A 13,937-nucleotide genomic window follows, 5' to 3' on the forward strand; every position below is an offset into this window, starting at 1 on the left:
TATATTAAATTTAAACATTTTTATTTTAAACTTAACCCTGCTCTGATTATAATCCCCTCAGTTATAAAAGCAGAAATGTCAACACAACCATGGAAAACACTCAAATAATTAAAATGTAAACAGGTCTAAAATCACAATGAACACTTAACAATTATCTCTTAACATTAAGGTGCAAAATTAAAGAATAAGTAAGAAATGCTTAATAAAGTGTCATAAAATAGTGCAAAGTGTTAGCTAAATATAAGAAACCTGAGAAGGAACTATTTTCTGCAGGTTTAGTGCTAGGTTGGTAACCTGGCTTCTGGACAGTGCTCAGCACGTCTGCCTCCGTTATTTCTTTGTAGCGTTTAGTAAGGCGCTGATGCAGAGTACCTCTCCATGGCGGTCTGCTGCTTGTGCCGTGTTGCAGCTGCAGATGTTGTTCGACGTTGATGGCGAATACGGCCGTGCTCCAAAGTGTTAGCGCGGCTAAAGTGGTAAAACAAGTTTATGGTATTACCAGTGTTGGTGGGGACGACGGTCTGACTACATTGGTCTGACTACGTTCAGACTTATAAAATCCCCAAAACTGCCATACTGACTTTTCCTGTTTTATCAAGCCGATTTCCGCACCACTCACGGCACTCACTTTCCACTCCGCACCCGGTTCTGTTATTGAAGAACACGAGACAGCAATGTGGCGCAACCAAACATGATACTGTTACATGATTGGCTGTTAGAGTGTCACTCCCTACGTTGCTAGGTTGCCAAAGAGTGAGGGCCTTTGTTCATGCAACCAAACTTGATTCACAACCTCTGGTTTCTTCTGATGAAGAAAAACAAGTTATCGAATGTTTTATCGACCGCATTTTCTATTGATATTGATTACGTGTCTATCGCGATACATATCATTATCGTTTTATCGCCCAGCCCTAAGGCCACACGCCCACCCTCCACCTTGCGCCCTCCCCTCCTCCTCAATAGCTACAGACACAGAAATGGCACATACTAAGGAAAGCTCATTGTGGGACTGGCTCTAGTGGCTGTAATTCTGCACCAAGGCTGAATTCCGGGAAAGAGACTTCAGATACAGTATTAGGGGACCACTAAGGTCTATATAAAAGAGACTTCAGATACAGTATTAGGGGACCACTAAGGTCTATATAAAAGAGACTTCAGGTACAGTATAAGGGGACCACTAAGGCCTATATAAAAGCATCCAAAGAGCACCATGTCATGGGACCTTTTAAGTACAACCTTAAACCTGTAACTGATCTTTTCGGTCACTGGGGGACAGCTGAGTTGTTAACACTACATTGAAATATCATCACAAACGTGTTAGCAAACAGTGCTTTTTCACGCATCCAGCTGTACTAGAGCAACACTATTAATTTGGAGTTGGAGTTTCTGGCCCTTGAAGGTAGTGTTCACCAGCTAGTCTCTAACTGTCTCTCTGCTGTTAGAGGCTGTCGTGGACAGTGGGTTTTTAGAGCTTTTTCATTAAAAACAGCGGCCTGCTGGGGCCGAAAACGATGTCATGAGAGTGGTGAGAGCGAACCAAAACCAATTTGTTGGCAGGACAGCTAAACAATGAGCTGAAACTGACAATTCTCTGTAGGTTTTCTTATCTTATGGGAAAAAATATGTTTTCCGTTCTGTCTCTAAGGCTCTTCAGGCAGCCTTCAACCTGCCTGCCAATGTGGATCAAGCTGAGGCCCAGAGCCGCTGGCAGGATGCTCACCTCAACCCAGACCAGAGAGACTTCAGCACGGCCGACCACAAGTTCAAAGAAGTGGCCAACCAAGTGAACAATGACATTAACAAGGTAACCTGCCACTACTACTACTACTTCTAGTACCACCACCACTGCCACTACTGACATTGAGTACAGTGAACGATGACTGATAAGCTACCTCTAACTCCCTTTGAAACACATAATACCAGCACTGTTTTCACTGGAGGATCTTTACAGGAGCCAACAACGTTTTGAGGAATTCAGCGACGTCATCTGTTAAATGAAGTTCCTTGGGGATAGTTCCGGGTATAAAAATATCCCAGGGGTAGTACTTTCCAAAGGTTCATGAACAATAGGGCTACAGAGAGAGAAAGAGAGAAGTAGCTGTTGTTCGCTCAGATGTAAATTAGTTTTAAAATGCGTTTTTAAAATGCCAATGTCATTTTAGTTCCTAGTGTCGTGAGTTTAGTTCCTCCTTTTGCATACGTTAGGAACATTTTGGTAATAGAAGGCTTATACTTGCAGTCAGTTGCTTCAACATACTTTTAACTGTTCATTATTAATTGTCCAGCTTGTATGTACCTTCACAATCACAAAAGTGCTCGTTTTGCCACTGACAGGCTCAGATTAATATTCTAATTGTCTGAAAACATTATGGAAAGGATCCCTACACAGATAGACCTTTTAAAACCTCTTTGAGACCTTTCTGTTTAACCAGAAACAGCTCTGAAGTCGCTAGCGCTAAACTCACCAGACTCCATTTAAAAAAGCAATACTTTTAGCGTGTATAGAGCCAACATATTTTCACATGTAAATCGATAAACTATGTGTTTATTTCAAACAAAACTAGAGTTGTGATGGATGGAAAAGTGGAAAGACGACCCAAAATGGCTTTTCGTAGTTTTATTTTGTTTCCGTCGACTTTGAATCAAGTGTATTTTACGATGCCAAAATTACTGTTTATTTACATAAATTAGCGAATGCAATTTTCGCAGATGTTTTTACGTGTTTTTTGTATCTTACTCTTTAACAGGTCGACCTCCTTAGAAATTCTTTCCATAATGTTGTCAGACACTTAGAATATTAATCTGAGCCTGTCAGTGGCAAAACAAGCGCTTTTGTGAACGTAAATTCAAGCCTTAATTTCCCTATTAACTTACATTATAGCTTGTTTCGTCACTGCTGACTGCAGCGATATTGCTTAATACTGGACCAATTCCAAAGATTGTTGTTCCCATCAGTCACTTAGGGCGCTTTCACACCTCCCTCGTTATTTCGGATGAATCAAACTAGAGTTTGTTTGCCCCACTGGTGTGAGCGTACGGAGACCTGAGGCCTGTACTACGAAGCAAGATCAACATGCCCTGGATCTCTTTCAGTTACAACTGAAAGAGATCCCGCATAAACTGCGGTCCTGCATAAACTGTATCATGACACTGGTTATCAACTAGTTCAATCAACCCAGGGTTTCCCAATCCAGCAGCGCACGCGTTCACATAAAAGAGGCGGTGTTTGGGCACCACGACCAATCGCAAACATCTACCAGAGCCGCATGTTTTATATAAGAAGAGCAAATTATAATTCTACATAAATATGAAGAACACAGACTCGGTTTTACAGGGAAAACGCAGCAGGCCTACAGTCGCTTAATTATTTGTATCTAAAGGCTGGTTAAGCACTGTAGGGAGGAGAAGTTGGACAGTCTTTTTTTTGTCTCGTTCCAGTGACTGGCACATCTGGGTGATGGCGTCGGATATGCGTTAGCATGTTAGATGTATTTCTATTACTGGAACTGACCCGAAGACCGACGTTTTCGAGGCGGGGACGGCACCACGCGGGAGGGCAAGGCTCCAGACTGCAGCCATACAGTCTCGAAGTTTTACCAAACTTGCGATCTTAAAGAGGCCGGCGGGTCCTCTAACTCTTGTGGGTTGCCACTCGCCACCACTCGCCTTGCTCGTCCATTCGTGCTGCTATCTGTGACTCATTCACTGGACCGTTGATCTGACAAAAAAACGCATGTAGCCGGAGCTTGGCTAGCTTCAGAGCTAAGGGCTACAGATTAAGTGTCCCTAGAACCTGCGTATCTAACAGTAGTTCCGCATTATATTAGTTCCGCGTAACATTAATTAATTTGCATGCAAGTTTTATTTATTTTATTTAGTGACGCGTCGACGCAAATTATTTGTGTCGACGCATTTACGTAATCGATTACGTCGACGAATCGTCCCAGCCCTAATAAAAACAAATCAAAACTTTATTTCAAGAAAAAAATGCAGCCTTGTCAAATTCAGTGCTTCCTCCTCAGTGGATGCCACTGGCCAAAATGGCTGCCACAGTGACGATGTAGTTCATGGGCCCCATGGTGCTCCAACGTGGCCACTGGGGATAAATATGTACTGCACACAAACAGAAACATGTAGTGACATGAACTGAAGCAGCGAAGAGTGCTATTGCTCTGAAGAGTTAAAATTAATTTCAAAACAAGTCAATATTTTATTTGGTTGTCTCCGTAAAGTTAAACACTACGTTTGTGCGCAACACAACATTTCAGCTGTTGTGCGCCCGCTTTCCACACATGCGCGTTTGCCGTGAAAAGATACAGGCAATACAATTTTTTCAACGCCGCATGTTAAAATGGTGCCCTGTATCTACCGTATGGAATAGCAATGCGGATTCCGGTGCCTCATTACGGTGCCACTTCAATGCCTGCGCTGCTCTCCGATGCTCCGAAACCAGCGTTAGAGGCAACAGAAACATTGCTGCATGTCACGCTAGTAAACACTAATAACGCTTTACACAGCAGGTAACGTTAGCCTACCGTTAGCTACAGTAGTAACTGGATTTAACGCGGTTAAAATGCTGACAGTTAAATGGTGTAAAAGTGTGACTGTACAGTACAGGCCAAAAGTTTGGACACACCTTCTATTCAATGCGTTTCCTTTATTTTCATGACTATTTACATTGTAGATTCTCACTGAAGGCATCAAAACTATGAATGAAACCTGGTTTGGGGTGAGCTGGACTGCAGAGTGAAGGCAAAAGGGCCAACAAGTGCTAAGCATCTCTGGGAACTCCTTCAAAACTGTTGGAAAACCATTTCAGGTGACTACCTCTTGAAGCTCATCCAGAGAATGCCAAGAGTGTGCAAAGCAGTAACCAGAGCAAAGGGTGGCTACTTTGAGGAATCTAAAATATAAGACAGTTGTTTTCAGTTATTTCACACTTTTTTGTTAAGTACATAATTCCACGTGTTCATTCATAGTTTTGATGCCTTCAGTTAGAATCTACAATGTAAATAGTCATGAAAATAAAGGAAACGCATTGAATGAGAAGGTGTGTCCAAAGTTTTGGCCTAGGGTTGGGCGATGGGGGAAGACACATCACGATGGTTGCTCTCCATCGTGATGTCGGGCAGCCATCACGATGGACGATGATATCGTCCATCGGCACAACCCTATTTTGGCCTGTACTGAATGAGATGACAGGGTGCAGACAGCGATCGTGGAGCAGCGTGATGATTTAGAACGCCAACTTTTGTTGAATTTAGGAGAAATCTACCAACGCAAACAGTCAAAGTGTAGTAAAATAAAGACCTAAATGTGTATTTTGGGCTTTTTTTCACCACAAGTCTGAAAGAAGACATGTTATTAAAGACAATTAGCCCAAAATCTCAAAATTGACCAGTGTGGAAAAAAAAGAACTGATGTTTTTGCCTGCCGTGTCTCGCCTTAAGTTGAAAAAGAAATCATGGAATCAATTTATAAACCAAAATGTATTCTACATTTTTTTACTCATCAAAGTAGCCGATAGTCGAACCTCAGGTTGAGGAGGAACAATGCGGATTCCGTCCTGGTCGTGGAACAACGGACCAGCTCTTAAATGACTTTTCTCACCTTTGGGGGGGGAGAACCGACTGATTGGGTGGTGCGGAGTATGGGGTGAGGGGGTCTCTGCTCAGGGCCATCCAATCTCTGTACGTCGACCAAGTGAGAGCTGTGTCCGGGTTCCTCGCAGTAAGTCGGACTTCGTCAGGTGAGGGTTGGCCTCCGCCAGGGCTGCGCTTTGTCACCAATCCTGTTTGTAATATTTATGGACAGGATATCGAGGCGTAGTCGGGGTGGGGAGGGGTTGGCGGTTCGGTGGGCTGGGGATCTCATCGCTGCTTTTTGCAGATGATGTGGTCCTGATGGCATCATCGGCCGCGACCTTCAGCACTCACTGGATCGGTTCGCAGCCGAGTGTGAAGCGGTTGGGATGAGGATCAGCACCTCTAAATCGGAGGCCATGGTTCTCAGCAGGAAACCGATGGAATGCCTTCTCCAGGTAGGGAATGAGTCCTTACCCCAAGTGAAGGAGTTCAAGTACCTTGGGGTTTTGTTCGCGAGTGAGGGGACAATGGAGCCGGGAGATTGGTCGGAGAATCGGCAGCGGGTGCGGTATTACATTCCATCTATCGCACCGTTGTGACGGAAGAGAGCTGAGCCAGAAGGCAAAGCTCTCGATCTACCGGCCGTTTCGTTCCTACCCTCACCTATGGTCATGAAGGCTGGGTCATGACCGAAAGAACGAGATCCAGGGTGCAAGCGTCGAAATGGGTTTCCTCAGGAGGGTGGCTGGCGTCTCCCTTAGAGATAAGGTGAGAAGCTCAGTCATCCGTGAGGAGCTTCGGAGTAGAGCCACTGCTCCTTTGGGTCGAAAGGAGCCAGTTGAGGTGGTTCGGGCATCTGGTGAGGATGCCCCTGGCCCCCCCCCTAGGGAGGTGTTCCAGGCACGTCCAGCTGGGAGGAGGCCTCGGGGAAGACCCAGGACTAGGTGGAGGGATTATATCTCCAACCTGGCCTGGGAACGCCTCGGGATCCCCCAGTCGGAGCTGGTTAATGTTGCTCGGGAAAAGGGAAGTTTGGGGTCCCCTGCTGGAGCTGCTCCCCCCGCGACCCGACACCGGATAAGCGGACGAAGATGGATGGATGGATGGAAGTAGCCCCTTTTGGCAGATATAACAGCTGAACACACTCGTGGCATTTTTTCTACAATGGAAATCAAATATTCTTCAGAAAGTTCTTCCCAACTCTGTTGCAGAAGTTCCCATAAATGTGTGGCACTTTTCACTTTTCTGTCCAGTTCATCCCAAAACAGCTCAATGGGGTTTAAGTCTGGTGACTGTGCTGGCCACTCCATGTTTTTAAGCTTACCATCTTGTTCTTTTTTGCTAAGGTAGTTCTGGCATAGCTTGGACTTATGTTTTGGGTCATTATCTTGCTGTAGGATGAACCCCTGACCAACTAGGCGCATACCAGAGGGTACTGCATGGCGCTGCAAAATTCTGTGGTAGCCGTTTAGGTTCAGGGTTTCTTTCACTTTGTACAAATCACCGACCGTGGATCCAGCAAAACAGCCCCAGACCCTCATGCTTCCTCCTCCATGTTTGACAGTTGATGTCACACACTGAGGAACCATCCTTTCGCCTACTCAACGGCGTACAAAAATCCTGCGTGATGAACCGAAGATTTCAAAATCAGTCCATAACGCCTTCTTCCAGTCTTCAGTAGTCCATTGTTGATGTTTCTTGGCCCAGGCAAGCCTCTTTTTCTTATTCTGACGTCTTAGCAATGGCTTTCTTGCTGCAACTCGACCTATCAAACCTGCAGCTCGAAGTCTTCTCTTTACAGTTGAGACTGAGACTTGCTTATGATTATTACCACTATTAAGCTGTGCTAAATCATTTAAATTCCCACCTTTTTTGTGCTGATCCAAAAATGTATCCGATCCGTGACTTAAAACCGTAATCCGATCTGTGAGTTTTGTGATCCGTTCCACTCCTATTTGAGAGGGATGGGAAATTATATTGCAAGCCATTATCTTATTGTTTCATTATTAAAATTTATTGTATCGTTGCATAAGAAATGAATTGCTCCAAATATAGGCAGTTTTAAAAAATGGCAACCGTATTGTCAATTTCGGCAACCAAAAGCGGATGCCTGGTTGCCAAGCCAGCAACCACTTTAAAAAGTTAGCGCTGAGCCCTGTTTACATACTCTGCAAGTCTGAGCTAATGTCTCCTGTAGGGAGGTGTGTCTAGCAATCTGCGATGCAGCAGAGCAGCAAACTGTAGCAGCTTGCAGTGTTTCTAGCACAGAAATAGACTGCGGTCAAGCTTGCCGTCCGTCACTTGCATCTCCGTGGTCAACCCAGCTGCCGCTTAAATTGGAGACAGACGCCGTCAGAGCGAAGTCTCTGTGACCAGAGCAGACCTCGTAACGTCTCTCGCGTAACAATGTCTGATCATTTTAATGAAATGAGCTGGTTTGACCATAGTGATATACGATATATGCACTAGTCCAGAACACAGGACCTTCTTCCTGTATTTACTCACTTAAGTCTACATCCCTGTCGTGTGTTTAGGAGTATTTGTTGGGGCGTCCTGGTTGCCTATGAGTTAAAGATGCTGACCATGTTCTCAGAAGTCCGATATTTCTGTCTAGCAGGGGCCGTTTGCTGCATGTGACTTCCCATTTCCTGTCAGCTTTCTACTGTACTCAATCCAATGAATGAACAAAAAGCTCAAAAAATATGCATTTTAAAAATAGGATAGCATGTTGCCAGTCTTCACTGTTCTTGATGATGAAATGTTGTCGTGTGTTCACAGGTGTGCATGCCAGTCGGACTCCACACCTCTTTCCCAGACAACAACCTCCAACTGATGGTCCAATCAGGAGCCAAGGGATCTACTGTAAACACCATGCAGGTACCGCCCCCCCCCCCCCCCACACACACACACACACACACACACACACACACACACACATATACACACACACACACACACACTTCAACTCATGAAATTTAGCATTTTACCTACAAATACCCTGACTATGTGTGTGGTGTGTCTTTCAGATTTCGTGTCTACTAGGTCAGATCGAGTTGGAGGGCCGTAGGCCTCCACTGATGCCTTCTGGGAAATCCTTGCCGTGCTTCCAGCCATATGATCCTGCACCAGGTGCCGGGGGCTTCGTTTCTGGAAGGTTCCTCACAGGCATCAAACCACAGGTACACGAGGAGAGCTGTGTTTGTGTTGTGTAGTGGACTCGTTTTAAAAGTTGCTTTTACACTGTAGCTCCTGTTGTGGACACATATGAAAGCACTCTCTAACTCTTATAAGTCTTTTTTACGAGTACTGCTGCTATGACGTTTCTCTTGCTACTTTATGATACATTTCTTTCCTTGTCTGTGTGTAATCTTGTTGCGTTTAGGAGTTTTTCTTCCACTGTATGGCCGGCAGAGAGGGACTGGTCGACACAGCTGTGAAAACATCTAGATCAGGATACCTGCAGAGGTAACGTAAACCTTGCTGCTTATTAGTTCAGAAAGGGCTGAAGACTTTAAAGTATGGTCATGTTACATTCACATTTGGTGCGATTTAAGTCTCACACCCAGAAGCTTTTTGAAACAGAAACACCCTATCCACATTGGGATTTGTATTGCATAGCGACTTTTAGTAATTTTGTAATAATTGAGGAGGTCATCTGTGATTTTCACCCTGTGCAAATCTGCCATTTCTGTAATTTGTCAAGTAAAAATTATACACACTATAACCATATATTCCCTACCTTAATTTGCCAAACACAGAGGTTGTGGAATAATATTAGTCCCGATTTCTATGATTTTGAGGTGCACTGTTAATACTATTTCCGTGCGAATAGAAAACAAACTGTTGTGTGTCTGTGCAGACCCTGTTCAGGCAACAGGCAGAGGAAAAAAGATGATTGAAGTGAGATAAAGCACCAGCTTCTTCTGGCAAATGTAGCTGTCTGAGTAGTGTTTTCATTGTTGATGTAACATCTAACATGGCTTGAAGGCCCTGGATGTGTAGAGCACCCTTTATGAATGGACTACATAGTGTGTTATTTAAACCAATAAAGACAAAACGTATAAGGCACCAATCTATTGTGAATAAGTATTTAGAAAAAAAATGCAGCCTTGTCAAATTCAGTGCTTCCTCCTCAGTGGATGCCACTGGCCAAAATGGCTGCCACAGTGACTATGTAGTTCATGGGCCCCACGGTACTCCAACATGGCCACTGGGGATAAATATGTACTACACACAAACACTAGGACTAGTATTACCTTGGTTCCTCTAGTTATTTGTAATAATTGAGGAGGTCATCTGTGATTTTAATCCCGCGCTAATCTGCTGAAAATGTCTGTAACTTGTCAAGTAGAAATGACCCAGCAAATGACCTACCATGAGTCTCCAAACACAAAGGATGTGTGATGATATTAGTCCGGTGCGAATCAGCATCTCTGTGATTTTGAGGTCCCCTGGTAATCCTAGTTACGTGCAAACAGAAAAAAAAAAACTCTTCATTGCACATGTGCATGTCCTACATCATTTTCATATGAAAAATATTTTCATTTAACCTAGTTTCTCCAGGTCTGGTGCCCCAAAGTACATGTTGATTTGAGAGGGAAATGTGTGGTTTACCTATCTGATACAAGCTACAAACGCACTGCGACATTTTATTCACAGCTGTGGCAAACACTATTACATGAGCGGTCTTGGTTGTTAAAACCCCAACGTTATTCAAATTCCTGAGTTTGAATGATACAGCTATGCCAGCAGGTAACTTTGAACTGTTGGATTTTATTGGTAGTAACAAAGTAGCAAAGATGGGCATGTGGTACTTTCCATAAAATCATCTCTCAATGCAAATCAAACCAGCTAACTAGCTAGCTATAAACCATGCCAATCTCTAGGTATGGTGAAGGGTATGTGATGATGTGGGGCTATTTTAATTCCAAAGACCATGGGAACTTTATCAGGATGCGTAGTATCCTGGATACTATGCATCCTAATATAAATACAGTTGAATAGGAAAAGAGCTATAGTAGATGAACCCAACGTTTTATTTTCTGTACCTGCCATACTGATCTGTAGGATGCATTGTCCTCTCCTCTCCTTTTACTGAGCTTTTTCCTCTATCCTCCTTCACATCCTCTCCTCTGCAGATGTGTCATAAAGCATCTGGAGGGTTTGGTAGTGCAGTATGATCTGACGGTGAGGGACAGCGATGGATCTGTGGTCCAGTTCTTGTACGGTGAAGATGGACTGGATATTCCCAAGACTCAGTTCCTGCAGTCAAGACAGTTCCCCTTCATCGAGGACAACTACAAGGTAAACCGGAGCAAGGCGCACGTCAACAATAATTTGAATGAATTGAAATAAATAATGCTGATGGAAAACTTGGAGGAGCAGCTTGTCACCTAAATGAGAATAGCTGGTCCACCTCAAAGGCCAGCCAGCCAGCATTTCCCTGACCGGAGTGAGAGAAAAGGTTAAAAGCCGAGACACACCAACCAGACGACCGACCGGCGTCAACAGAAAACCCAGTTGAAATGATCAGTCGGGTCCCCGAGGTCCAAAAAACTGCCTCGGAACACACTGAGGCGACACTGACTTGAGAAACGTAATACGTCTCCATAGCAGCAGGTGGCGCTACTCTGTATTGTTGCCCAAGAAATGAAAACCGGCAGCTGATTGGACGAACACGTCACATGGGTTTGTTTTCTCCGGAAATTCAAAGCCAGACTGTCATGGCGGCTCGTTCAGAATACGATCTCATATTGTACTAAAATAGTTCACTGAAACGTGTTTCTGAAAACATTTTAAGCGAGAAATAGGCTGTGCAGTTGCTGAATCTGTCATTTCAGCTCAACAAAGGTCAGTTTAAAAGATTTTCGTCAGATTTTGAGAGACTCTAGCTCATTTCGCTCGCCATTTCCGGGTGAGTCCCGACTGCCCTGCTGCCGACTGAACATGTCAGGTCAGCCAAAATGAACGCCGACAGCCCCACCGGACTGACGACGGCACGGGACACACCGAACAGACTCGAGTCACTGACCTCGCCAGACTGTCCAACGGCCGATTATCGGCCCTGTGTCCCGGCCCTTAATGTCGTGATCTTTGGAATAAAATATCTTTGATGTGACGTCTCGAGTATTGGCCAATCAGCTTCAGGATGTCTACGCCGTCTCCATCGTCTTCTCATTCCCTCCAAATTTTCAACCTTTCACTCCAAGTTGAACTTTGACCCGATTTTCTACCATGGCAATGAACACTACTTTTCAGGTCAGTCTTGTTTGCTGGCATTACAATGTAATATGCTGTTACGTTAGGTAACTAGTCGGTAAAGTAACGGTAACCTTCCAAATAAAGTTGTCTTCTAATATGATAAAATCCGAGCCGCAGCTGCTGGTTGTATTTCGCCGGTACAGAGCTTCAGGACGTCGGCTACCAGCGGCAGTTGTTAGCCATCAATGGGTGACTGTGAGACAGGTACAGGCACCGCAAGATTACGGTCCAAAGTCACACTAGGCAACCACAAGATTGACTCACTGCGAAACATAGAGCTGATACAAAAAAATCCTGTGAATTGTTGGTCTACAACTGTGGAAGACCAGATGTACAATGTTTCTACAGCGGACTGTGATAGACAGCCACACTGTGTAGAACTCACTGCACTTTATGAAACTTGCATATTATTAGGCTATATTTGCACATTATTCAATGGTTTGCGCATGTTTTGTCTTGTTTTTGTACATTATTACTTATACTGTATTTATAAACTTGTATTGCATAAACTTTAATAAAGTACTTTAAAAAAAAAAAGAAAGCAAACCAGATAAAATGCCATGCAGGTTCAAGCATGATAATTAATTTGGAGACTAGCTTTGCTTTTGGAAGATGGATGGCATTTTGAACAGCGATGTGTTGCAACATGTAGCACATGTACTGAACTGGGAAGGATACAGAGAAGATTAGCAATGGCCCCTGGTGCCGATGACAACTAACGTTAAACTCCCTACTGTTATGTGCAGTGAAACCTTTATGAGTAAAAATTGAATACAGTATCAATACACCTGTTAAACAGTCATAAACCTGTAGAAAAGCGATATTTCAATCTGCTCTGTCTATCTCTTATCCGCTGCTGCTGTTTGTATGTAGTCCGTTTATCTTAGTGTGCCACAAATCTTGGTATTTAGCAAATTCTTAGCTGCTGGCGGGGACAAACCAGCTCCCCCCTCTCTCTCTGCCATCGGTAAATCCACATGGCTAATAATATGCACGTGAATGACGTCATTGGACCTTGGCGATGATGTTTGCATTCTTTACTTTTGTAAACTTCACTCAGTATTTTGATGTCAGGAATATGATTTATTTCAGTGGTTCCCAACCTTTTTTCCTTGGTGCCCCCCTACTCATGTCTAAGAAAAGCTGAGCCCCCCCTCTCCCCGAAACCGAAGTTGAGGTAACTCTCGAGATAGAGCCTTACTTTCTTTTTTGATACAGAGGAGTTATCAGCACTTTTATGTTTCTCCGCCATGTTTCATTCATAAAATGGTGATGCCGTGGCGGCAGGAAAAATGAGGATGATGGCAGCTACCAGCTGACCTGATGACAGCAAGGGCCACAGGTTAAAGCGTCTTATACACTGGATGCAGCCCAGCTGGCATGTACAAATATGACGTCATGGGATCGGCGTAACCATTTGTACCCGCGCTGGTGGTCGCAACACTAGTTGCAGTCTTCTCCTGAACAACGGTGGCGCTAATGAGCAAAGGCTACCGACTTTGCTATTTCTAGGGACTAGAAGAAGAAGAAAAAGGTAAACAACGGCAGAACTGGCAGCAGCATTGCGGTCAATGCTTCGATTTGATTCGATGACCTACTTCGTCGGATCAAGCCGATTGGTTCATTCACCATAAAAGAACTCCTCTTAACCCAGTAAGTTTACAAGAGAGACTTGCAGTCACTGTGAGAGTCCTGACATCCGGTTATCGGCGAACTCATTCAGGCCTCCTGTTTCCGCTTTGTCGCGCGCCGCTGAAAAAAAGAGCCATGCGCGATCTTGGCTTGCGCGCCATAAATCGGACGCGCCTGTCGGATATTACATCATTTTTACATCACGATGGCGCGCGCCACCTTGGATGCGTCTAGTGTAAAAAACCCTTAAGAGGTCCCGGAGGTTTGGCCTACTAAGTAGCCTGCCTACAATTTTTAAGCGAGAACAAAAATATATAGCTTTTATACAGACTTTTGTACACATTATATATTCTAGTGTATTATCATAATTTGTTTAACGTGCAAATATTTATTTTTTTACCTCAACCTCAAACCAGATAAAGACTTGCGCCCCCCCTGTGATCTTTGCCGCCCCCCTGA

The 13,937-nt window shown here is 44.2% G+C and overlaps 1 protein-coding gene and 2 non-coding genes across 3 annotated transcripts in view; all 3 read left to right on the forward strand.

Annotated features, from left to right (window-relative positions):
• The window catches only part of polr1a (RNA polymerase I subunit A), a 53,779-nt gene that overhangs the window by 16,427 nt on the left and 23,415 nt on the right, over positions 1-13,937 (forward strand). The window contains exons 20-24 of the mRNA XM_039813215.1: positions 1,646-1,804; positions 8,364-8,462; positions 8,612-8,764; positions 8,968-9,050; positions 10,724-10,889. Of these exons, the coding sequence (XP_039669149.1) occupies positions 1,646-1,804; positions 8,364-8,462; positions 8,612-8,764; positions 8,968-9,050; positions 10,724-10,889 (660 nt within the window). The remainder of the gene's footprint in view (positions 1-1,645; positions 1,805-8,363; positions 8,463-8,611; positions 8,765-8,967; positions 9,051-10,723; positions 10,890-13,937) is intronic.
• LOC120567495 lies at positions 3,989-4,125 on the forward strand. The gene has a single exon (XR_005640588.1). It is a non-coding gene; the product is annotated as a small nucleolar RNA SNORA5 (small nucleolar RNA).
• LOC120567500 lies at positions 9,688-9,824 on the forward strand. Its single transcript, XR_005640592.1, has one exon. It is a non-coding gene; the product is annotated as a small nucleolar RNA SNORA5 (small nucleolar RNA).

The sequence above is a fragment of the Perca fluviatilis genome, chromosome 10 (genome assembly GCF_010015445.1).
Source record: "Perca fluviatilis chromosome 10, GENO_Pfluv_1.0, whole genome shotgun sequence".
Classification (NCBI taxonomy): Eukaryota; Metazoa; Chordata; class Actinopteri; order Perciformes; family Percidae; genus Perca; species Perca fluviatilis.